Raw genomic sequence first — 26506 nt, forward strand, 5'->3', positions numbered from 1 at the left:
AAATCCTTGGAAACAGATTCAACACAAAAGCTAACTACTGATATTTATATTCTGTATCACAGAAAAGATATCTACTACCATAATGAAGTATTGGGTAGTTGATGTAAGCTCATATGTTTATTGCCCTCTTAAGGTTAACATTCAATAATCAGCTGAATATAAAATTTTCCCATACTCATATTTACCAAAAAGACAAATTTTCCTAATATTTACTTATATTCAGTATTTACTGAATAAATATTTACTGAGTGCCTGCCATGTAGCGGGCACTATGCTGTCACTGCAGGTGACTGTGAACCAAACAGCCATGTTCTACCTAAACAATAAAGTGTTATTGTTTTTCTAGAACACAGATTTATATCACCACTTTTTCAAAATGTCTTTATGTTTTTGTAAACACACTCAGTCTGGTAATATTTTGAAAATTTTAATTTATGAATCTGATCTCTAAATAAAAATTTATAAATAACTGTTTTGAAGACATAAAAATGTTTGCCTGTCATAGAGTTTGTTTTTCTATATGGCAATAGCAAAACAACAAAGACAGCACAAATCACTTTAAAGTTTAAGATTACCTGAAATGGGAATATTCTGTGAGACTGATAACTGCACATCTCCAGTTCCTGGTGGCATGTCAACAACTAAATAGTCGAGTTGGCCCCAATCTACCTACAAACCAAGATGACACAAATAACATCATTGTATAACAATTACAGTGAATAGTGATATAAATAAAAATAAATATATTAATAACAAAATCTAAAATAACAGCTTTCACTTAAGCCGTTACTGTCAGGGACTGTGCTGAAGACTAAGGATAAGTGAATAAATAAGAGACACTTTCTGGCTCCAGCAGACCTTCTTTGAATGAAAAGGTTAAATTTCTGAATGACCACTCCTCTCTTGCCCCAACCCCCAACACACACACACACACACACACACACACACACACACGCTAAAGGTGAACCCATTCCACAGTGGGCTTCTATTCAGAACAATATTTTCATTGGGAATAGCCTAGGAAGGCCTTAGCTTTGTGTCCTTGGGTTTTTTTGGTACAGCATTTCCTATGGCAGATTCTAATATAATTTTTAAAAGTTTATTACTTTTCTTCATAAAACACACCAATAATGATAACCAAAGCTTATTAAGAAAAATTTAGAAACATAACTAGACTTTCAATACTATTAACATTTTGATTATTTTGATTATTTCTTTCCAGGCATCTCAGTATCTATACCTAGAAAATTCAGTTATATTACCAAGTTCTTAAGGCACAGCCTTAAGGCTCAGGCTCAATTTAGATAGGTCTTAAGGGTTCCTCAGACTCTTTTCTCCTTAGATGACTCCTCCAACTGAGACTGTGTACCCTACGTTCTTCTCATTTGCCTAAGGTGGAAGCTTGGAATCATATTTAACTCTTCCCTTTCCCTCACTAGCCCCAATCACTTATTCGGCCTTCTAAAAATCTCTCAAGTGTATCTACTTCTCTCTTTGCCCATTGCCAAGAACTCAATGGAGACCACAACCACCTATCACTAAAGCCTCCCAACCAGTCTCTCTGCTTTGACACTGCCCATCTAGTCTATTCCTAACACCACTGAAAAATGGTCCATCTAAAATGCAAGTCTGATAGTGCCACTTTTTTGTTTAAAATTCTTCTATTGCTTTTAGGATAAAGTCTGAGCTTAAGCTCCAGAACACTCTGCCTGGTCTTCTTCACCTGCTAATTCATCCTTATTTTTCAGATCCCAGCTTGAAATTCACTTCCCTTAACTTCCATTAGATTAGATATGGTGTTCCTACTAGGAACTTCTCCTAATCATTCATTCATTCCCCCATAGAATGTTTCAGTACCTACTACATATTAGGCATTAGCTAGGTACTAACAAGTAAATGGTACCATGGTCTCTAGCCGCACAGAATTTATAATATAGAAGGAGACAGGTATTAAGCACATAATGAAATAACCTCTGCAAAGGAAAGAGGTTAGTAAATGTAAGCAAGTGAAAGAAGATCAACATAGCTAGAGAGCAATAATTCATTCATCTATTAACACATATATTTAACTCATATTTATTGAGAATTGATTAGGTACCAGGCACTGTTCCAGGTGATGGGGATAGAGCAGTGGACAAAACAAAGTCCCACCCATTCCACAGCCACTGTGGAAGGAGTGAGGGAGTCAGGCAGACAAACAGATAGAAAGACAAATGAGAGGGTATAAAGTGCTATGAAGAAAACAAGTATCCTTTACTATACAAAATTACTTGGTTCCTAATTCAGACATACAGATCAAATAGCAAGAGATATTTTAAAAATCTCTTTAATTTCTGAATTTGAGAGCAAGTAGTAAGAGTTCAGACAGCAAAGGATTTATCAAAAAATTTCTTTTTTTTTAAGATTTCGTTATTTATTTGAGAGAGAGTGAGAGCACGAGCAGGGGGAGGGGCAGAGGGACAAGCAGAATCCCTGCTGAGCAGGGAACCTGACAACACGGGGCTCCATCCCAGGACCTGAGCTGAGGGCAGATGCTTAACTGACTGAGCCACCCAAGTGCCCCAAGAATTTCTTTTAATCTCTTTGATTCCCAAAATCAAATGGTAAAGATATGCTTGTACAGTAGGGAAAAAGAACAGAATGGTGGAAGGTACTACTTTAAACTGAGTGAAGTCAGAAAATAACTGAAGCAGTAGACTGAAGGAAACAAAGCTTTCCGGGGAGAAGCAACTGTAAGTGCAAAAAAGTTCTAACCAGTGGGGATCTGCTTGGCAAATTCGAGGAATAGCTAGGAAGTCAGTACAGCATTTCTAAAACAGCACCCCCAACCCCAAACATCAATCTCTCTCCTCTGACTTTTTCTTCAAAACATTTATCAGTACCTGACATTATATATTTACTTGTCTTTTAGGAATTTTATGGTATTTCTCAAACACAAGCATTTGATACTGATTGAATGACACATTTTAAAACAATGATGAAATGATGAACATAAAACAGTTCATTTTCAATTTAGGGTTCCTTGGTTTGAAAAATAGTTACCCCAAACCGACCCAGGGCCATCATCTATGAAACTATCTACAAAAAAGATTAAGGATACTTTTCATTTTATATCCTCTGCACTGAAACTCTTAGCACTGGCAGACTGACAAGTCTCTTTGTTTCACAGAACATCAAACGATTGGTGCCAACAATTTATCATTGTTGTTCCCTGGCATTTAATCATATTTATCACAGTGGCTCCAATTTCTTATTTCTTTAAAGAGAACTACTATTAGAGTTCCGAGGAACTAAAAATACTTCACTGTTAAGACAATTTCAAATGTCTCTTAAATTGCATTTAAACTAAAAAATGATTCTGGCCCAGCACCTTGATCACACACAGTAGGTGATCCACAAAGGCGTGCCAACTTGAACTAAAGTAAGTATGTGAATTCCAGTCTTAGAGCAGTCACTAATACTACACTGCAATATACTGGCTGCCAGCAAGTTCCAGTTCTCTTGTAAAAGAGTCAGGAAAGCATTGATTTTAGAGTCATTTGGGTATTCTCTAGATTCTACTTAGTTTGTTTATTCTTCTAAGTTGTGTGTTACTAAATGCAGGTAAATAGGTACTAGCAAAACACCCAGGTACCTCATTTAGTAAAAACCAGTGGCAGATCCCACTGGGATTTTGTGTGGCCTGAAGATATACAGTTTGTGTGATCCTTTCTAAGAATAAGAACACAAAATTATGAAGGCACGATTTGGTACAAAAGTAAATATTTATTTAGAATGTGACAAGAAATCACCCTAAAATGCTGAAGCTGTAGAGATTCAAGTTCCTTTCTCTGAGATCTCTTGAGTAACATAAATGCTTACATAGAAATGCTTCCTCTCTCCACCTGGAACATTCTACAACTCCCAGAATCCCAAAGGAAACCAAGTGAGCATGGAACCTGGAATTTAAACTTCATTAGCCTCATGGTAACCTCACCTCTGGTAAAACCCTCTCAGGCTCCAGACTAAAAGGATCCCATCAGGACAGAGTAAATCAGTCTAGAAGTAGAGTTACCAAGGTAGTTCAGAGATGCCCTATGGATAAAGAGGCGGCATTATAGCCAAATTCAGCAATGTGGTTAGGGAGTCAAACATGTGCATCAAATCTGAAGTGGGAAGCGCCTGGGTGGCTCAGTTGGTTAGGCTTCCGACACTTGGTTTTGGCTCAGGTCATGATTTCAGGGTCATGGGATTGGGGCTCTGCAATGAGTCTGCTCGAGATTCTTTCTCCTCCCTCTCCCTTCCCCTCTGCTCCTCCCCCTGCTCGTGCTTATGTGCACTCTCTTTCTCTCTCTAAAATAAATGAGTGAATGAATGAATGAATAAATACAATCTTTAAAAAATAATCTGAAAGGAAACATAAACAGCATAATGGGAGGATCAAAAACAATGCCCGTGGTCAGAAGGATAGGATGAGGTACAGATCAGGGGTAACAGTTCAGACCTGAGTCAGCTGAGAGAGGCTCTGTAAAAGATGTCTCTTTTACACCATAACATACAACCTCTAAAGGGTTTGAGATAATAGGATTTTGGTACCCAAATATAATGCAGCCACTGAGCTTTTGTCCAAAGCCATTTAAATAACATTAGAACATTGTTTTTTCATCTGTCCTATAGATACACAGGCAGTTGTGCATTGTTACAACATCACCACTTAAATTATTGCCTTTCTTTTATTCCTCTTTCACTTTGTTTACTAAGATATCCAACACCTGAAAGTTATGCCACCAGATAATTACTAAATCTGTGTTAAGTTATTTTCATTTCTTTTTTGGGGGGGGTCAACCTTATGAAGGGAAACTATTCCCAACTAGCACTGATTGGGGTCATTTTAGGCTGATAGGCCTTCTCCAAACAATAGTTTATATTTTATGTTCAAAATACTGCCCGATGATCTGAAAGTAACTCAAAAACTGGAATAAAGGCAATTCCCTCCTTTCTGTGTATCTTCTATTTGGGCAGATAAAGTAATTTATCTTTTTCAGGACATTAGTTATGAAGAGCGTGATGCTACGAATGAGAAAAGAACACGGGCCACTTTCTTCCATGGACACTTCTGTTAAAGAAGCTGACTGAAGCCGCAACAATAGGGCCTCGCTCTAGAGGACACTGGGAGCACAAGTGCAGGCAGGCTGAGCTATAAGTGTGAAAAGAAAGGGCCCAGAGATGCATTCCATTTTTGGCTTCCTAGCTGGCTCAAGCAGTTTACCACAGTCAGCCTCTAGGATAGCAGTTTCCATCATCATCACTAAACAGGCCACATTTAAGCACCACAGGGTCAATATATGCTTCTCCAAAGTAAGGTGAAGTGTCCCAGAAATCTTAGGTCTGCTAGCAAGGCCAATATGAGCCAGATGAAAATAACATCAGTGGGGTAGACCCTGGGCCCTGTGGAATCGGGGAGGAAAATCATTGCCAAGAAAGAGAGGCAGAGCTATAGCCTCCTGGAGGCAAAGTAGTGGCCAAGAAGAATTAAACTCCTAAGGGCAAGAAAAGGGTGTAACTAAAGAACAAATAGAGAAATCATAAAGCAGGAGAAATGGGACAAAATCTAGACTGAATAATTAAAAGTGGGCTGTGTCCAGGCAGCCCATTTATATGGTGCTTGTTCCGTAAGTGATAAGGCCAATTCTTAAAGGAAGTTGAGCTGGGCCAGACACTGCCTCTTTCCTTCCAGTCTGCTCTTAATTACTTACTGAAGAGTTGGTTTTGACTTTTATGCCTACTTTGACTCATAATTACTAGATCTCAAGGTGGTGTCCCTGTGTCTGATTCTGGCCATATACCTGTTGCTACTTCTGTCCTATGCCTAAGTTCTTCCATCTGTCTCCGATTTCCTGGTTCTCCAACTCCAGTTACGCACAGTCGTACCCAAATAGCAAACAGAACAGTACTTGTGCTTTGCTTGGAATCCCAGACATGAAACCATGCCAGTACTAGGAGATGCGGCTAACCTTGTCTCAGGCCCATGGACAAATTAATTTGTCAGGCAAATTACCAAGCTCCTAGGATTTTCAATTCAACTAACTTCCAGGTTTTTAACGGGTCTTCAAGTTCTAAAAAATCTAGCATACTTATTTCTTTATATATAACTATCCCCCCAACTTCAATGTAAGCTCCCTGAAGGAAGAGTCTATCCTTTATTAATCTCTGGACTCCCTCTCCACATCCAGTCTCCTCCATAAGGCCTACCCAGTGTTCCATCAACATCCACTGAGGGATTCTATGAGTCAAGTTGCCCTTTACAATTTTATATGACTAAAATTACAATTTTGCCATGTGAGGCACCTTTTATATACAATATAAATCTAAAATAGAACATAAAGTGGCTCTCTTTAAATCTGGACCATATTTTTTGCTCTGCCCAGTGGCCTATTTATAAAATCATACACTATTTTATTTTGGTTGCAAGAAGAAAATTACTACAAAAGTGAAATTATTTAGATATAAATACTACAATAAAAATCTGAATAGCAAAAGATTTCTATTTGAGTTGATGGCTTACTGAATTGTGGAAAGAAAAGATAAAAGAAAATATAATAAACTTAACCATGAAGATTGTTTTGATGAGACAGCTGACCTAATTATAAAATGAGAACAAATTATTCAAGTTATAATGATATAAATGTTTTCCCTAATATATTCTTATCTTTCAGATGATAAAGTTCTCTAATCCATTTTCAAATATGTTCCTTTCTATAGGAAAAGGTGCATGTGTATGTGTGTGTGTGGCGGGGGAGGGGGGGGAAATACCTGAATAAATCCCTCCAAAGGTACTACCAACCCGAGCGATAGCAGTAAGGTTCTGAGAGTGAAGAGAAGAGAAACTTTACTCTTCATCTTTGCCTTTATCATCATCTCCCGTTTTCTCAGTTCTTTTGGCAGAGGTGTAGGGCAGACCAGCCCTGACAACCCGAAGACAGCCTCAATTCCAGGGGAGAGCATCAATTCACGGAGGACTTCTTGTCTAAAAGTGGATATATGGGTCAATCTTTGGTAACTCTACCTAGTTTCTGAAATAATATTTAAAAGATTATCCAATTCCCAGGCCACTCCACAGATGCCCATGTAAATCCATACTACAGCTGAAAGAGTAAAACCTCACAACATAACTTTTTGTTACCATAAAAGTAAGAGTATTTTAGTTCATTATGGGAATATCTCTCTAAGTTCTCTAGAGTCCTGCTGTAGGCCAACTGCTTATACATACAGATGTTCATAACCTAGGAGCAGAGGTTAGTGAAGGACAGGCCTAATACCCCCCAAAACCTAAAATATTATAAACCTGAGAATCAAGATATTTTATTTTTTAAAAATTGCTAAAAAAAATTTAAAACTTGGGTGCCTGGGTGGCTCAGTTGGTTAAGCGACTGCCTTCAGCTCAGGTCATGATCCTGGAGTCCTGGGATCGAGTCCCGCATCGGGCTCCCTGCTCGGCAGGGAGTCTGCTTCTCCCTCTGACCCTCCCCCCCCCATGCTCCCTCTATCTCAGTCTCTCTCTCAAATAAAGAAATAAAATCTTTAAAAAAAAAAAATTTAAAACTTTTCCTATATACCCAAAGGCTGGAACCTCAGAATTTCTTTTTAAGTAGGAGTAATAAATCACTTTATTAACCTAATTTGGGATAGTTTATAAAATATATTTAGACATGTAGTACTTTCTTTAATATGGAAAACTATAAAACTATAATATTCTTTGAAAGAACATCCTTAGAAAAAATCATTGTATTGGAGAGAATTCAAGGTCCTGAAGGAGCAGGACTGTAGCTGCCATAAAAGCTGCATGGGGCCTCACTAAGAGAATCCATAGTCATTGTGCAGGGGTTCTGATGTTATTAAGGATATTACAGAACTTGAGAGACACTTGCTCCAGAAGAGCAGCCTACCCAATGCACTAGCCAGGAATGATGTGAAGAGCAGTCCTAGTTGTGTTTATTTAGTTCAGTTACTTGCCATCTGAAGTCCTACTTTACAGCCTTAGACCATCACGTGGAATTGGACTAGTGAAGAGAGAAGAGGTGGAGAGTGGGTCTACAGGTAACAGGTAAAGGAGAGCAGAAGGAAAAGAACTGTTAGTGAGAGCTTATTATAAGACAGGCACTAAACACTTTTTACATACATGATTAAAAAACATTGTAAACCGGGCGTTATGATCACTATTTTACAGATGAAAATACTGAGGACTAGAGAAGTTAAGAAAGTTGCCCAAGGTCAAGCTGTTGGTAAGTGGTGGAGCAGTGATATAAATCCTAGTCTGTTCCCAGTTTCCCACGGAATGGGGTGCAGCATCACTATTCTCCAAGGCCCTGAAGAGTTCTGCTAGCAAACCTCACTACCACAAGAACATAAGCTTTTCTGTATCACTTTTTCAGTGTAAAATAATACAGATATATAAAACAGGGTCTACAGACCAAGAGAAAATTATTTACTTAGATAATATAAGTAAGAAATAGAAGAATTCATTCACTTCCTTTATTTTTTTCCTTTTCTGGTTAATTATAATGTTTCTTTTACTTCTGATTTTTTTTAAGATTTTTATTTATTTATTTATTTAACAGAGAGAGAGAGACAGCGTAAGTAGGCAGGCGGCAGACAGAGGGAGAGGGAGAAGCAGGCTCTCCGCCAAGCAGGGAGCCCGATACGGGGCTCGATCCCAGCACCCTGGGATCATGACCTGAGCCGAAGGCAGACACTTAACCGACTGAGCCACCCAGGCGCCCCACGTCTGAGATTTTTTTAATGGTATGTCAAAGGTCGTACTCTTTCCTTACATGATCCTTTAAAAGTCTTTTATATTACAGAGCAAGGGTCTAGTAACCATGGAAATGTTAACTATAAATTTCCTGACTTTGAGCTGTCAAAGAATATTTTAGCTTTCAATAATCTACTACTAAATTCTGGTTTTCTTTTAAATCAATAACCATAATTCTACCAACGGTTTATACAAAAGAATTATGTGGAGTAATTGTTTAAATTAAAATAAATAACTTATAGAGACTAAGAAGAGAAAATAAATATAGATTTTTTAAATACCTACAGCTTTTGAACATAATATTTTTGAAACTGGCTCAGACTGTATTCTAAAAATTTGGAGATCTAAATCATATCAAGTAGGAAACCAACTGTGAGACACTGTAGTTCCATATGCTGTTATATTTTAAGTGTGAGCTACTATAATGCAGCTTTTGGATTTTAAATTTTGGTTCATAAATTATTACAATGTTTTTTTAAATATAAAAACAGCACTGGAATAGGTGTTTGATAAAAATCTAGACTATAAATCTAGCTGAGTACAGACAAGAATCCAGATACCTATTCATCCCAAATAGAAGGGTTTTAGTTTGATAATTGGCATATCTAAATTCCTATCATTTTTGTCACTAATTAGCTATATAGCCATGGGTCACAGAATTAACCTCACTGGACCTCAGTTTTCTCAACTGTAAAATAAAGTTTTACATAAGACGATCACTAAGTTTCCTTCCAACTACTTAAAAAACAAAAACGTGACTATGATCTTACGTATTTCATTTGAAAAATATTTGTGAGGAATTTTACAGGGAAAAGTGAATAAAAGCTATTTTTATCCAAAAGCACCAAAATAACAAAACAAGCTCCTTTTTTTTCCCAAAAAGAGGGTACTTCATATAAAAACAAAAAACTAAAAGTTACTTGGTATACTGAATAAATCTTATAGAGTGATCATATTTTCCAAAATAGCTTTTGGAAAATTAAGCTGAATTTTTCAAAGAACTTATATTTAAATTTGTATCGAACTACAATCTACTCTGTCATCCTAAAATACCTCATCCTAGCTCATCTAGAAATTAATGTGTTATATCTATATAAAATGTCATAATTAACAAGATCAATACAATCCTGAAAAGTTGTTGAAGGGATTGCCACTGAGGTGAGGAATGGGAAGGAATTCAATCACAAACCCTTAAAGGTTGAGAAGTCTAATCTAACTTTCTAAATAATATAAAACATCTTTCTACAAACGCTCATGACAGCAATATATATAAATTCAGCCAACAAAAGAAAGCTCAAATCATTCCAATGCTTACCACATACTCAAATACAAATTTTGGATCAATAAAAGGATGGAAGAAAACTGTCACTTAAGAATCTTTCCTATCCACGGACAGACAAACAGGTAAGATGTGGTATGGAATGCAATATTCTGCAGCCAGAAAAAAAAAAAAGAGAGAGATCTTGCCATCTGAGACAACATGGATAGGCCTAGAAGGTATTATGCTAAGTGAAATGAGTCAGACTGAGAATAACAAATACCATATGATTTCACTCATATGTGGAATCCAAAAACAAAAACAAAATAAAATATAAAATATAAAAACAAAACAAATGAATAATAAAAAAACAGAATCAGACCTATAAATACAGAGAACAAATGATTGCCAGAGGGGAGGAGGGTAGGGGACTGAGCAAAAGAGGTAAAGGAGAGTGGGAGATACAGACTTCCAGTTATGGAATAAATAAGTCATGGAAATAAAAGGCACAGCATAAGGAATATAGTCAATAATAAGTAATATGATGCATAGGGACAGTTAACACTTGTGAACATAGCATAATGTAAAAACTTGCTGAATCACTTTGTTGTACACCTGAAAGTAATGTAACATTGCATGCCAACTATACTAAAAAAAAAATTTTTTTTTTTAAGAATATGTCCAGGGCACCTGGGTAGCTCAGTCAGTTAAGCATCTGCCTTTGGCTCAGGTTATGATCCCAAGGTCCTGGGATCAAGCCCCTGCATCATCAGGCTCCCCGCTCAGCAGCGAGTCTGCTTCTCTCTCACTCTCTCTCTCTCTCTCTCTCCCCCTCCATCTGCCCCTCTCCCCACTCGAGCTCTCTCCCACTCGCATGCTCTCTCTCTCTCTAATAAATAAATAAATAAATAATCTTTTAAAAAAAAGAATTTTTCCTATTTTTTTCTTTTGCTACAGGTGAGACTGGTTTACTTCTGACTTATACTACATAACTTCAGATATGCTTTCTTTCCTGATTTGTCGTTAGTTGCTACGGGAATTGATATTTATAAGACCTCCCCCTTTTAAAGATATGAATAAGCACCTACTAAATTATAAAGATTTAATTGAAAATGTAGAAACATATTTGAGCTTTTTAAAAAAGGATTATATCTATAGCATAATTTTTGTAAATGGCTGTATTTTCAAATAGGAAAGAAATCAGCAAAGTTTCAGTAATAGGCATAAGGATTATGGGAAAGGGTCAATAAACAGTTAATCAGAAAGTTAGATATCAAGGTTTTATTATTAATTCATTATTTGAAGTTAGCCAAGTGCTTTTAACTTGTCTGTGTCTCTGTTCCCTCATTTTACAATGGTATAAACACAGAATTATAGAGCTCGAAAGGACCTCAGAGATTATCTTGCCCACTGTTCTTATTTTACAGATAGAGAAAATGAAACTCAGAAGTCAAATGACTTGCCCAAAACTTACTCAGCAAAATAGGGATAATAAAAACAACCTTTGTCTACTTTATAGAGGCTTTTATCCAAAGAGGAAATGAGATCACAGATTAAAAAAAAAAAAAGGCACTGGTAATTAAGCAACAGGATTAACACTGAAAAAAAATCACTTCAAATAGAAACTTGTCATACCATGTAAGTCAAAATTTAAATTTCTCTCGATGAGCATACCATGTTTGTTCTTCTAACCAAATGCTAAGAAAATATTTGCCCATATCTGAGGTCACCACATTCCAAAATGATTGAAACAAGTAACTTAAAATATCTTTTCCATATGCCTAGATGACATAAGCAGAGTTAAATGGCTTTTTGCAAATTAAAGGGAAATTTCTCACAAGTAAAACTAAGCATGAAAATATTCAGTCAAAATACCATTTAAAAATAAGTAAGTGACTAAAAATAAGGGCTAAGAAGTGACCAGAAAAGAAGTTACACATGTTGTTTGAACATATTATTTTAATTTCTACATTTTAGTGACCTATACCTTGTTCCTGTTAATTAGACCTGCCACCTACAAAGCTAAAGAGAAAACAATAAATTTACTGTTACAAGTGACTTCCTAATGAGAACTAAATAATGCAGCAGCTTTAAACTATAACTACTTTTAACACAAAGGATTTTGAGAAAGATTAAGGAATATATCTATGAGAATAGAGATGGAGATGATACAGATAATAGATGGGGAAAAGGTTTTAGGATTGGGGTAAAAATAAACACATAAAACCACCTAATTCCCATCACATCAACTTCAGCAATTTCCAACTTCTCGAACTACATAATTACTTCAGAAGTACCCAAAAGACATCTAAGAAACCTGAGATCACTAAATTGCAAAGAAATAGGAAAATGGACTGAATTTTATGCAACTCATTAAAAGACCATTAAATGAGCAGCTGTTCTTTCATTCTCATTTAAGCACATGGGTCATTATACCTAGGCTTGTTCACAATAATCTTGTACACTGATGAGCAAGTGAACGTGGCAATGTATCTAGAAGTTGTTCTTGCCTGAATAGGTACCTAGTGTATTCATATTTATCTTAATATTATAGATCACACATGAATATACATGCTTAAAGGCAGAGTATACATAAGTGGGAACACAGGATAATCCTTACAGAGTTTAACTCTGAGAAATTAATACCAATATTTACATGCGCCAACCAGGGTTCTAGACACTAAGAATACAGCAATGAACAAGATACCTGAAGTTCCTGCCCTCAAGAAGCTGGGAAAAAAAGAAAATAAATAAACCACTCATAATCTTGATAAAAGTCATCTTTCTAGACCTCAGTTTGCTCTCTATACAACTAGAAAAGTAATATTACTTAGGTAAGTATCACCATAACCTTCTCAAACAAAAATTATGCCAAAAACCTATAAATCAGTAGGCCTTGTATTCTAATTTTCCCTGATCTATCCCTGCCTCCAGTGGCACATACATAACAGAATGTAAGCCAGTGTAGGAGGTGTAAGCCATGCCATGAAACAGAAGAAAAATAATTGGATCATGGTGAGACTCAACACAAACCTGTGTTCTCTATATAAACTAACTACTTAGTAAGCTATGGTTTCTCAAATAAGATAATAATGATAAATATAGACTATTTGGAACGTATTTTCTCAGTCCGAGTTTCAGTACCAATGTCCAGATAAGTCATTTTTATTTCAAATATGTTTTAAATATCATGACTGCCAGTTTAAAAATCTTTGTTATCAATTAGATTAATATATAGTCAGACTATGATTTTAAGCCACATTTTATATAATCTTTTTTCTCTTACAGTTAAAGAAGTAATTTTATTTTGTATGATGAATGCATACTTTTGAAGAATTGCATCGAAACAGGCATAGTCTGATATTTGAGTCTTGTAGTTAAAACTGCAAACTAGAGGGGCACCTGGGTGGTTCAGTCTTTTAAGCCTCTGACTCCTGGTTTTGGCTCAGGTCGTGATCTCAGGGTCATGAGATAGAACCTCACTCACATCAGGCTCCATCCTCAGCATCAAGTATGCTGGGGATTCTCTCTCTCTCTCCTTCTGCCCCTCCCTGTGCTTCTGTATGCACTCTTTATCTCTAAATAAATAAATCTTTTAAAAAAATAAAACAGCAAACTAGTTATGAGTGAACAAAAAAAAATTAAAGGTTGAAGTTCTGACCAAGCTACTTTGGTACCAGCAAGCAAGATGTACAGAATTAACTCTCTGATTCAAGTATACTCTCAGTAATTCTGAAATATTACTATATAGGACAGTAAATCAGAGTAAAGAAATATATACAGATTCCCAACACAAAATGTTAGCTAATGGCTTGAATCAATCAATCAATCAACCAATCACCCCCTCTCCTCTCTCTCAATTCCCCAGTCAACACATGAAAAATCGGAAAGGGGTGGGGGACACACACACACAAAAACCCTACAATGAGAAAACTAAAGCTAAAACTTAGACACAAACAAAACAACTGAAATGTTGATTAGCAACAGGGTCATACTGCTTTCTTACTATTAAATAATGGATCTTTTTTTAAAGGGCAAAGGACAAGTCTTACTTGCTTTTGTGCCTTCAGGCCAAGCACAGTGCCAGGTACATATTACCCAATAAATGTCTTATTTTGTTGGAAAACATAGAGATAACTAAAAGACACCCTCCATATCCTCCCACCACCAGAATTACTAACCTCTGGCACCAGAGCCCATACTCCTTCCACATAATGTATTGCCTTTCAATAGCAGTTACCTCCATCCATCAGCCTCCAAAAGAAGTAGAGACATAGATGTTTCTTATTTCTTACATAGACTCTTGATGAAAGCTCAGAGTATAAATTCCACGGTTTTGTGAAAGAGAGCTGTACAAGTGATTCATGAAGGAAACTCAAGAATAACCAGTTAAACATTCCTCAGCTAGGCTCTTTCAATCAGCAATCATCTTGGGCATGTGACAGATATTTGGCCAAACACTATATATAAACTAAGTTCAGTAGCAAATATCTATAAATCAAAAAGCCATGTGTTCCAAAATCAGATGTTCAAATGCAAAACTGTTTTGAAGTAAAAATCCTGACTGATATTCTTGCCTTGGTGGAGGGCTATCCATACCCATCAGCAGTGTAGGCCACAGAGGTTCCTATACACAGGATCAACACATCTATAAAAAACTGGATCTGGTTGCATTTAAATTACCAAATAATTGTGGCAGCAAAGTTCTGCACATAAAACTTTCATCAATACCCTAAATTTGTCCTCTTCTTTTCAAAATAACTGAAATCATTAAAATCTGTCATTCACAGAAATATGAAGCACCCGAAATCAACACTGACCAAGATTTGCAGGTCCTGGGTTCTATACTAGGAGGTGCTATAGGAATGACCACCATAGGAGAAGCAGACTTGTCTACTGATGGCCCATCAGACTGAAGGAAAAACCAACTACTAATGAAGCTATAAGTAAGGTGTCTGGCTCTTTCAAGAACTAATCATTCTAAGTTTTTTATACTCAATTTCATAGGTCCTGTCATATCTTAAAAACCATTCAGAGTTCAGTTAAGTTAGAAACTTCCTTAAACATGAAATATTAAACAATATTATCTTTGCCTAAAAGCCTGTGTATATCTTATGTTCTAATATAGTTAGAAAACATTTTTAGGGGCGCCTGGGTGGCTCAGTCGTTAAGCGGCTGCTTTCGGCTCAGGTCATGATCCCAGGGTCCTGGGATCGAGCCCTGCATCAGGCTCCCTGCTCGGCGGAGAGCCTGCTTCTCCCTCTCCCTCTGTCTGCTGCTCTGCCTACTTGTGCTCTCTCTCTCTCTGTTAAATAAATAAATAAAAATCTTTAAAAAAAAAAAAAAAGAAAACATTTTTACTAAATACCTTCACCCTTTATGTTGAAAACACAGGGCCTCTGTTCTCTCCCCAAAAAACTATGGCAACAATTCAATTTTATTCTCAGTAATTATAGCATGACTAATTAGACTCTCTGATAAATGTTTGGTAAAAAAAAAAAAAATTAAGAAACTGTGTCCCCAAGAATAAACAATGGGGAAAGGATAGTTTCTTCAACAAAAGGTGCTGGGAGAACTGGACAGCCACATGCAAAACCATGAACCTGGATCACTATCTTACACTCAACGTAAGATAGATTAAAGAAGAGAAAATAGACCTGAAACTGTAAAACTCCTAGAAGAAAGCAGGGGTGTTAAGCGCTTTGACACTGTATTTAACACCAAATACAACGGAAAAAAGGCAAAAATAAATAAGTAGGACTACATCAAATTAAAAAGCTTCTGCACAGGGGCGCCTGGGTAGCCGAGGCAGTTAAGCCTCCAACACTTGATTTCAGCTCAGGTCATGATCTCAGGGTTGTGAGCGCCTCAGCTTTGGGCTCCGTGCTGGGCATAGAGCCTGCTTAAGACTCTCCTGGGGGGCGCCTGGGTGGCTCAGTTGGTTAAGCGACTGCCTTCGGCTCAGGTCATGATCCTGGAGTCCCGGGATCGAGTCCCGCATCGGGCTCCCTGCTCGGCAGGGAGTCTGCTTCTCCCTCTGACCTTCCTCCCTCTCATGCTCTCTGTCTCTCATTCTCTCTGTCAAATAAATAAATAAAATCTTTAAAAAAAAAAATAAAAAAAAAAGACTCTCCTGGGATGCCTGGGTGGCTCAGTTGGTTAAGCGTCTGCCTTCAGCTCAGATCATGATCTCAGGGTCTTGGGATTAAACCACGCATCAGGCTCTCTGCTTAGTGGTGTCTGCTTCTCCCTCTTCCTCTGTGATCTCTCTTGCTTTCACTCTCTCTCTAATAAATAAAATCTTTAAAAAAAAAAAAACTCTCTCTCCCTCTGCCCTTCCCCCATGCCATGATCTCTGTCTCTCCTTCTCTAAAAAAATAAAAATAAAAAGCTTCTGCACAGCAAAGAAAACAATCAACAAAATGAAAAGGCAACCTAGTGAATGGGAGAAAATACATGACAGCCGTATATGATTATAAGGCATTACTATCCAAAATACAGAAAGAGCTCCTATAACTCAACAGCAAAAAACTTAAAACAATCCAAGTAAAAACTGGACAGAAGAACTGAAAAGATATTTTTCCAAAAAAGACATATAAATGGCCAAAAGATTCATGAAAAAGTGCCCAATATCACTCACTAATCATGAGAGAAATGTAAATCAAAACCACAATGTGCTATCAACTCACACCTGTTAGAATGGCTACCATCAAAAAGACAAGAAATAACAAGTGTTGGCAAAAATGTGAAATCCTCATGCACTGTGGCTGGGAATGTAAATTGGTGCAGCCATTAAGGAAAACAGTATGAAAGCTCCTCAAAAAATTAAAAATAGAACTACCATATGATCCAGCAATTTCACTTCTGGGTATATACTTTCCAAAGAAAATGAAAACAGGATATCAAAGAGATATCTGCACTCCCATGTTTATTGCAGCATTATTCACAAGAGCCAAGATATGGAAACAACCTAAATGTCAATAAACAAATGGATAAAGAGGATGTGGTGTGTACATATGTGTGTGTGTATAATAAAATATTACTCAGCTATGAGAAAGAAAAAAATCCTGCCATTTGTGACAACATGGATGGACCTTGAGGGTATTCTGCTAAGTGAAATAAGTCACACAGAGAAAGACAAATACTGTATGGCATCTCATATGTGAAATAAAAAAAAAACTCAAACTCATAGAAAGAGAGTTGTAAAGTAGTTGCAAGAGGCTGGAAGGTGGGGGAAATAAGGAGTGGTTATTAAAGGGATACAAACTTTCAGCTATAAAATGATTAGGTCTGAGGAACTACCGTAAAACATGGTGATCATAGTTGATAACACTGTGCTGTGTAACTGAAATTTGCTAAGATGGTATAACTTAAATATTCTCACAAAAAGGAAAAGAAGACAGGAACAAAGGAAGGGAGGGAGAAAGGAAGGAAAGAAGAGAAACTGGCTCTCAAAAAACTTGGTACAATGTAAAGGCACCTAAGAAAACATCAAATTCACAAAGACAAGAATTTGATTCACTTAGCCCCCACACACATATACGTACACCATAATCCATGCTTTATAATCCATGCTTTATTAGGTTAATAAACACAGAAATCATACATCCAAAACCAGTACTATCTCATATACAAAGATGCTCAGTGCAATATTTTTTAAAATAAAGAAAAAAATGGTTCAAAGAGCAATGTCCTTTAACGAGAAAACAGTTAAATAAATTATCAACCAACAAACTGTCATTGTTATGCACACAACGATAGAATTGGGGCCCAGCATCCTCTCGTCACCCAGGCTGGGCCCTGCCCCACTCTATTCCTCCTGGTTGAGATGGGCTCGGCCAAGAGCATCCCAGTGCAGCCTCCACTGGGATGGCAGATCCTCATTCACCTAATGCAGGTATCCTGTGCACTCCCATCCAGACGCAAACCCCACAGCCCAACCTGCCCACAGAGGAGCATCTACAAGGTCCTAGTCAGGCCCAGGACTCAAATCCCCACTTTCCTACCCTTGGCATTGCATGGATACCCATGAAGACCAGCAGTGGAGACCCCCAAACCCACTGGTAAAACAGCTGAGTGAAGTATGTGAGATAGAGGCCCACAAATCAAATTTTCCCCCAGGGCCTGTTATGCCCCCAGAGGCACCTTCATTTGAATTGGGCTTGCCTCTGAACACCCAGTAATCCCAGATGACACTCTGAAGCCAGAATCAGCTCCCCTCCAAGCAGGTATTTTCCAAGGAGGAAACAAGACAGCTCACAGAAACCCCTATGGCCAGCCAGCACTCAAACATACTATTGAGAGATCTGAGGCTCCCAGTTCAGGTTCTAAGCCCAACAGATAGAAACCAAATGGCAAGGTACTAGAGAGATCTCACCTCACCATCCTGCAAGATGACAATGCCTCTGGGATCCTGACAAAAGAGTGTAAGCAGTCTTCTCCCCTAAGTGAAAATGTTAGGGAACTAAAGGAACGGGGCATTCTGGGAACTGGACTTCTAAAAACTTGACACTGAGCAGGGGAGCAAAGCCAGGACCATGACAAGGAAAATCAGCATTTTCCCTTGGTAGAAAACTAGGCCTTGTGAGACTACAGCACTGGGTTCATCCAGGGCCTAGTCATATTCTGTCTTCTCACCCTTTCTTTCCCTGGGAGACTGAAGAAAGGCTCATTTTATCTGACTCCCCCTAAACTAAGATAGGACTAAACTAAGATAAATGTGCGGGCATGTATGTAACTTAAAAATTCATTCTCAGCATAATACCCTCCAGTTCCATCCATGTCGTTGCAGTAAGACTGTTGAATCACATATATATTATATACATATATTTGTTTTTAACAAATATATTGTTTTCTATGTTTTTTTGTTTTAAAGATTTCATTTATTCATTTTAGAGAGAGATAGAGAGCACGAGTAGAGGGAGGGGGAGAGGGAGATGGAGAGAGAGAATCTCAAATAGACATTATGCTGAGCATGGAGCCTGATGTGGGACTCAATCTCATGACCCTGAGATCAGGACCTGAGACAAACTCAAGAGTTGGACATTTAACCGACTGAGCCACCCAGGTGCCCTTCTATGGTTTTTTATAGAGAGAAGATCTCATAGTTTTACAGTTTCATCTCCTCTAATGCATCTATCTATAAAGTACTTCTCAATTCCTTCTTGATAGAAGATATAAGTGTTTCATTATCATTCACATGAGCCAAGAAATGTTTGCCAAATTTTCATATCACATATAAACACATATCACAAATTTTAACCTCTACTTATATAGCTACAAAAAACAGCTCTTAGACAAAATGTGACATTAATTACCCCAAATACAAATATTTTTAAATAAATGCTAACAGAAAATTTGATATTTTGTGAATTTTAAAAAATCTTTCTGAAGCTTTGCTATAAAGCTAATTCTCTTGCACATGAGCCTTTGAAAACACTAATTATGAAAATGCCAGCAGAATTTTAAATACTTTCACTAGGCAACAATACTATATACTGTTGATATTCTAAAAGTAAAAGATTAATAATGTTAATCTTCTTAGTATTCAACAACTTCATAAACATTTAATTGACTCACGCAAAAAACATCTATTGAGTACCAACCATATTTGCCAGGTATTTGTCAGAAAAGTGCTGGAACTCTAAAAGTGAACAAGATAGTCAAGATCTTACCACCACCCACATGTAGCTTATACTCTAGTGGGTAGGAACAATGAATAAAGAAATAAATAGAAAAGAAAATGTCAAATCAGGATAAATGTTCTGATGAAAATAAAACTAGATTAGATGATTTCACAGCTAGCTGTTCTGAGGTGACATTAAAATGAGGCCTAAAAAAAAAATAAAAATAAAATGAGACCTGAATGCCAACAGAGGATGGACAATGAAGATCTAGGGGAAGAAGGTTCCAGATAGAACATCAAGTTCAAGAGCCCTAACATAGGAATGAATTTGGGGTATCTGAGGAAAAGGAAAAAAGCAAGTATAATGTGAGCAAGGGTGAACATGCTAGATACGGGGTAAGCAGAGGTCAGATTGGGCAGAATCTGCTAAAATAAAGAATTTGGATTACAGTCTATGTCCAAAGGCTTTTTGTTTTAAATTTAATTACAGGAAGTTTAAATGTGTGTGAAAAAAAAGAGAACAGAGCAAAATGGATCCACATATATTTATCATCCAGTTTCAACAATTATCAATTCATGGCCAGTCTTGCTTAATTTGTACCTTTATTCATTCCCCATCTACCCCTCAGACATATCATTTCATTTATACACATTTTAATATGTATCGCTAAAAGATAAGGGCTCTTCTTGCAAATACAGCCCCTATCAATATTACTATCATTAAATCATTATTTTTAATAATAATTTATTAAAATCACCAACTATCTAGCTAGTGTCCAAATTTTCCTGGGTATCAATTTTTCCTAAAGCTCACTGGTTCAAATCAAATCCAAATAAGGTCTAGATACAGCAGTTAATAAGTTTCTTGGTCTTTTAATCTATAGATTATGATTCCTTCACTTTTTTCTCCTTACAATTTATTTGTTGGGGAAAAAAAACTGGGTTACTTGTCCTATAGGCTTTTCCATACTCCAGATTTCCTGATGGCTTCCTCTGTCTATTGTATTTCCTATAAACTGGTAGTTAGATCTGAATGTTTAACCAGATTCAGGTTCAAACTTCTAGCAAAACTACTCCACAGTTGATGTTATGTACCCTGACTGGGAAGCATATAATGTGTTCTCTCTACATGCATATATTAGCAGTCAGTAATAATTACTCTTTGATCTATTATAATACTTATTTAGGGGTTGTAAAATATTGATACTATAATTCTATCATTCCTCCTTTATTTATCAACTAAAATACTTCAGTAAAGGAAAAACTTCCTTCATCAACCATTTGCTTAACAGTGTAAGAAAAATAGGACAAATACTTGATTCACTTTATTTTTAAGTTTTTCAAATAATAAAATGGATGCTTAGCATACTGGTTAGTTTCAGCACAGAAGTTTTTAAAGATCATTCTGAATACTGTGAGGAGAATACAGTGGTATGTAAGAAAGCAAGAGTGAAGGCACAGATACCACTTAAGGCTCTTGCAGGAGTCTAAATAAATGATGATGGGTTATGCTAGGATGGTAGAGAAGATGAAGAGAAGTAAACAGATTAAAGATATATTTGGAATGTAAAGTCTAGAGGACTTGCTGATAGATTATATATACATGGTAAGGGAAAAAAAAAAAACTCAAGAACAAGTCCCAGGGTTTTGGTCTAAGCACCTTGGTTTATGGGAAACACTAAAAGGAGGAGCAGATTTAGGGAAAATTTAATAAATATTTACCAAATCCTTATTACTGGTTTTCTTTTTCTTTATCCTAACTGAAAATAATTTAAAATTTCAGGAAGTAGAAATAAAATACTGTCTTACAGTATTTTTCAATAATAATGCTTTTTTCCCTAGAATAAAAATAACACCAAATAAGATAAATTTCTACTGTTTTTCCTCAGACAATTCATTTTCTCACCTTCCCCCCCCCACACATATATTAACAAAAGATACGGTGGGTAAAAACTTTTACCCTTGATCTTAGCCAAAAGTCCGAGAAGCGATACTGGGTAGAAAATTTTGAAAGACAGTAATAAATATTATTACTATCTTCTGTATGAAAACAATGAATCGTGGATCACTGCATCAAAAACTGGTTATGTATTGTATGGTGACTAACATAACATAATGAAATTAAATTAAAAAATAAAAACATTTTTTATTTAAGTTCAATTAATTAACATATAGTATATTATTGGTTTCAGAGGCTTGGGCCTGTGATTCATCAGTCTTACAATAAATATTATTTTTTAAAGATTTTATTTATTTATCTGAGAGAGAGAGAGAGAACACAAGCAGGGGGAGGGGCAGAAGGAGAGGGAGAAGCAGGCTCCGCACTGAGTAGGGAGCCCGACATGGGGCCTGATCTCAGGACTCTGGGATCATGACCTGAGCCGAAAACAGATGCTTAACCTAACTGAGCCAGCCAGGTGCTCCAGTAATAAATATTATTTTAACCCAGACTGATTATCAATCTCTCACATCAGCTAATAGATCACCACAAATACAATGGATATATGAACAGATGGATACAGAAAAATTAGAGAAACAGAGCTCAAAAACATTAACCAGTTATTTAGTATTAACTTAATCTTGGGGGAAGATGGGCTAATTTTCCATTCTCCCACTTCTAAGTGAGTAATAATAATTCAAATTGTCCTGTTGGGTCCTTTGTCTCTCCCTCAAAGTAAAAGGGAGAATATGGAAGGTTTAGAACAGAAAAGAAAGAGCCTAACCTCAACCTATTATCGACAGAAATAAAAACAGTTAATATTACTTTCTGAATGACAAGACTTCTAGACACAATACCTAAATTTTCATATACAAAATGAATATCAGATTTGCCACAAATCATTTCTTCATATAAAAATTTCATAATGTTATCCTATTTTGATAATACATATTTACAGAATATCTGATTAACTGGCAAGATAAAAATGACAAATGAATCATTCCTATGTAATGAATCATTCTTATATGTATTATACTGACAGGTAACAGCTAAACAAATGCTATTGACTCCATTAGGTCTTATAACTATACTTATGTATAAGTATAGTTTATTTAATAGTAACTGCATTCTAGGATACAATGTCCTTCTTTTAATATGCGAAGGTAGCTCTGGGTTACATCTCCCCACATCAACACTGCCCCTGTTAACTGGACTCTACTGAACTACTCAGAGCAAAAGAAACAGTTCTGTCAGCTAAAAAACAAACTACAAAGTGAGAAAATAAGATAAACACAAATTCTACATATTACAAATACAGATAAAATATTTCAATAATTAAAGAGAGGAGATTCCCTAGACCTATAGGACACTGTTGAAAGAAAGGAGTCTAAGTTCATTTGCAAAAGCTATTATGTCAGAAGAATTTTTTTAAAAAGATTCATAAGATCTTCAATATAAACATTAAAGTATATAGTATTCTATTTCCTGTGTACAGTTATAGAATATTTTGAATTCTGAGATAGAATTTTCTTTAAGTACTATATTTTATCTTACTTTTAATGCTTTTCTTGACATTTATTTTAAAAGAAAGATAATTAACTGTTTTGTGCTTCTGTGTATTTTTCTTACTGAGAATCATGAATGTTTTAATGCAAATCAGCTCCACCAAACATCTTCATAGATGACATAATGTATTCTGAATATCAATTATTCAAAAATGCATAGTCAGAAGATTTCCAAATCATTTGTTTAAACACAGAACGTACAAATACCAAACAATCAAACATTCTCTGTAATACAAAATAGATCCTTTATATTCATGTATATGACATAAGGCTGACTGACTCTTAGCCTTAAATTCTTTTGCTAATCTATATTCTCCATCTAAAATAGCACTTTTTTTTTTCCTCATTCCACTTCATTCCCACTGTCTCCCCCTACCCCTTGGTAAAATTTTCCCTGTTTCTTCTTTCTCATTCTCCCTGTCTAGATGCTAAGCAATCCCCAAAATAAATGACAGTTTGTTTCTCCACCAATCTTCTAATATATTATCCTTAACCTGCATATAAGGTGAGAAACAGTGATGGCTTAGCCTGACAGTAGCAAAGCACATATTTTCAATCCCTTAACCTTTCTCATTGCGATTTCTTTGACCTTCTCTCAAAAATACTTTGTCCCACACTCAACTGTAAAAATTAGTGTAATATAGTTTCCAAGGAGTTGGTTAGAACATCACCCTAATTACGTTAAATGAGTTAGAGATATGCAGACCCAGAATTTCAAGAATTTCAAGGATTATCTGATCCTGAGGAAAACTGTTCTTGCTGTTTTAGGTTGATTAGTACCAAGACAACAATTTATTACCATAAGGTATATACCTTCCAAGCAAACCAGACCTTTCCATCAATGAATCAGGATATTCATTCATTTTAAGTATTTCAGAATGTTAAATTGCATAGTAAATTCAAAATTGAAATAAAGGAGCTGACTGATAGAGGATATCAATGTAACCTGTATTTAGACTCACATGCTTGAAAGAGCCACATAAACCATACACCACTAATTACTTAGGCCACAGGCCTCTCTAGAGACTAATCAATGAAAACTTCACCCTCCATATTTCCTTTTAGCAAGGCATTAATACTTTCTTTTTTACTTTATTCAGTATATTTTCACAATAGCTTATAATTTCCAAACACAGACCTTAAAATATGTCAATTATACTTTAAAGTAACAATTTCTATATGACACTTAGGGAGATATTACTGTGATCAGTAAAATATGTGCAAATTAGATTTTGGGATGAGAAGGCATTCTATTCTGTATGCAGAAATTCTCACTTAAGAATGCTGTCTTACGGGCGCCTGGGTGGCTCAGTTGGTTAAGCGACTGCCTTCGGCTCAGGTCACGATCCTGGAGTCCCTGGATCGAGTCCCACATCAGGCTCCCTGCTCGGCGGGGAGTCTGCTTCTCCCTCTGACCCTCCCCCCTCTCATGTGCTCTCTCTCATTCTCTCTCTCTCAAATAAATAAATAAAATCTTAAAAAAAAAAAAAAAGAATGTTGTCTTACTAATCTTAAGACAATGACTGTTCTTACTTTTCTGTCTCGTACCTTTTTCCCTTTCTTAATGTCAAAGCAATGAAGGAAGGTTATCAACCACTGGAAGATATTGGAGAAATCATGAAGATACGAGATTATGAAAATAAAAATTGAGCTTTGAGTAAGAAAAGGAACAAGGAATTGAGAACTGGTGCAGATATGCAGGCAAGTGTTGAGGTGGGTGGGGAAAACTAAGTTTTCTGTCATTCTCACTCTTGATACTCAGGACACCCTAAGAAACAGTATCACAGAGGCATTTGAGGAGTTTGGGTTCTTGCATTTGTTAACTACTGTGACACACCAAACAAGAGTGTCTACTTTCAGGAAAACTTCATCCTTATTTCTATATGGACTCTCACAAAAAAGTTCTTTTCCAGTTCTTCAAGTTGTCTTCTCTCTAAACTTCGTAGGTCCAGGCAAAAGAATGCCTTCCTCAACCAGGAAATCTTTGGATCAGAAAAGAGCAGCACTGAGGGCACGTGGCTGGCTCAGTCAGTGGAACATGCGACTCTTGATCTCAGGGTGGTGGGTTTGAGCCCCACCTCAGGTGTAAAGATTACTTAAAAATAAAGTCAAGAGAGAAGGAAGGCAGGGAGGCAGGGAGGCAGGGAAGGCAGGGAAGGGAGGGAAGGAGGGAGGGGGAGACAGGGACAGAGGGAGAGGGAGAAGGAGGGGAGGGGGAGGGGAAGGGGGAGAGGGAGAGAAAAAAAGAAAGAAAGAAAGAAAGCAAGCAAGCAGACTTAAGAGCCCAGATGAGAATGCGTACCATAAATATGAAATAGCACCAATCTGGACAATATGTCATTTCCTTCAGGTAGATTCAGCAACCTGACTATGGAAATGGAGAAACTGCAATTCTGATACAGGGATGGGCATCTGAAAGACAAGGAGGACAATGGTGAGAAAATCATCTAAAGGATGATGATGAACTTCAGGTTCAGTAAAGGGACAGATGGACTCAGAGAAAGTAAAGATGTCAGGATTTAAAGGTCTTGGTGAGATTAAACAGAGAACAACGTCCATTAAGTAAGTTAGGGAGTGAGAAAGCTAGAAGGTTAAAGTCAGAGTAGGACAATGAAATATAGTATTCAGAGGTAGGAGAGGTTCTAATGATAAAAAAAGACTATGCGAAAGGGCTGCTGAAAGAGAAGGAGTCAAAATAAAATTTATAGAAGTTGAGATGAAAGAATCAAAAGAGATGACCCAGGATGATGGCATAAGTCAATGTGGAAAGACTGCAGGCCAAATGCCAAAGCTCTTGATAAGTAATGAGAACTGGTCTAAATCCTTGGTAGTAGGTACTTACTATGTGGTTCACTGGCATTATCTAGGAGCTTGTTAAGAATGCAGAACATAGGGCGCCTGAGTGGCTCAGTTGGTTAAGCGACTGCCCTCGGCTCAGGTCATGATCCTGGAGTCCCGGGATCGAGTTCCGCACCAGGCTCCCTGCTCAGCGGGTAGTCTGCTTCTCCCTCTCCCACTTCCCCCTTCTTGTGCTCTCTCTCTCTTTCTATCTCTCTCAAATAAATAAATAAAATCTTTAAAAAAAAAAAAAAAGAATGCAGAACATATGGGGCACCTGGGTGGCTCAGTAGAATAAGCGTCTGCCTTCAGCTCAGGTCATGATCCCAGGGTCCTAGGATCGAGCCCCAGTTTGGGTTTCCTGCTCAGCGGAGAGCCTGCTTCTCCCTCCCCCTTTGCCCACCCTGCACCCCCACTAGTGCTCTATCTCTCAAATATTTTTTTTAAAAAAAGTAAAAAATTTTTAAAAATTTTAAATTTAAAAAAAAAG

General features: G+C 36.8%; 1 protein-coding gene and 1 pseudogene across 1 annotated transcript in view; one reads left to right on the forward strand and one right to left on the reverse strand.

Moving 5' to 3' along the window:
- The window catches only part of NUBPL (nucleotide binding protein like), a 217126-nt gene that overhangs the window by 48551 nt on the left and 142069 nt on the right, over window positions 1-26506 (reverse strand). The window contains exon 7 of the mRNA XM_044918054.1: window positions 576-669. Coding sequence (XP_044773989.1) covers window positions 576-669 — 94 coding nt within the window. The remainder of the gene's footprint in view (window positions 1-575; window positions 670-26506) is intronic.
- LOC110585288 lies at window positions 17919-18627 on the forward strand (annotated as a pseudogene).

This window comes from Neomonachus schauinslandi, chromosome 9 (genome assembly GCF_002201575.2).
Source record: "Neomonachus schauinslandi chromosome 9, ASM220157v2, whole genome shotgun sequence".
Taxonomy (NCBI): domain Eukaryota; kingdom Metazoa; phylum Chordata; class Mammalia; order Carnivora; family Phocidae; genus Neomonachus; species Neomonachus schauinslandi.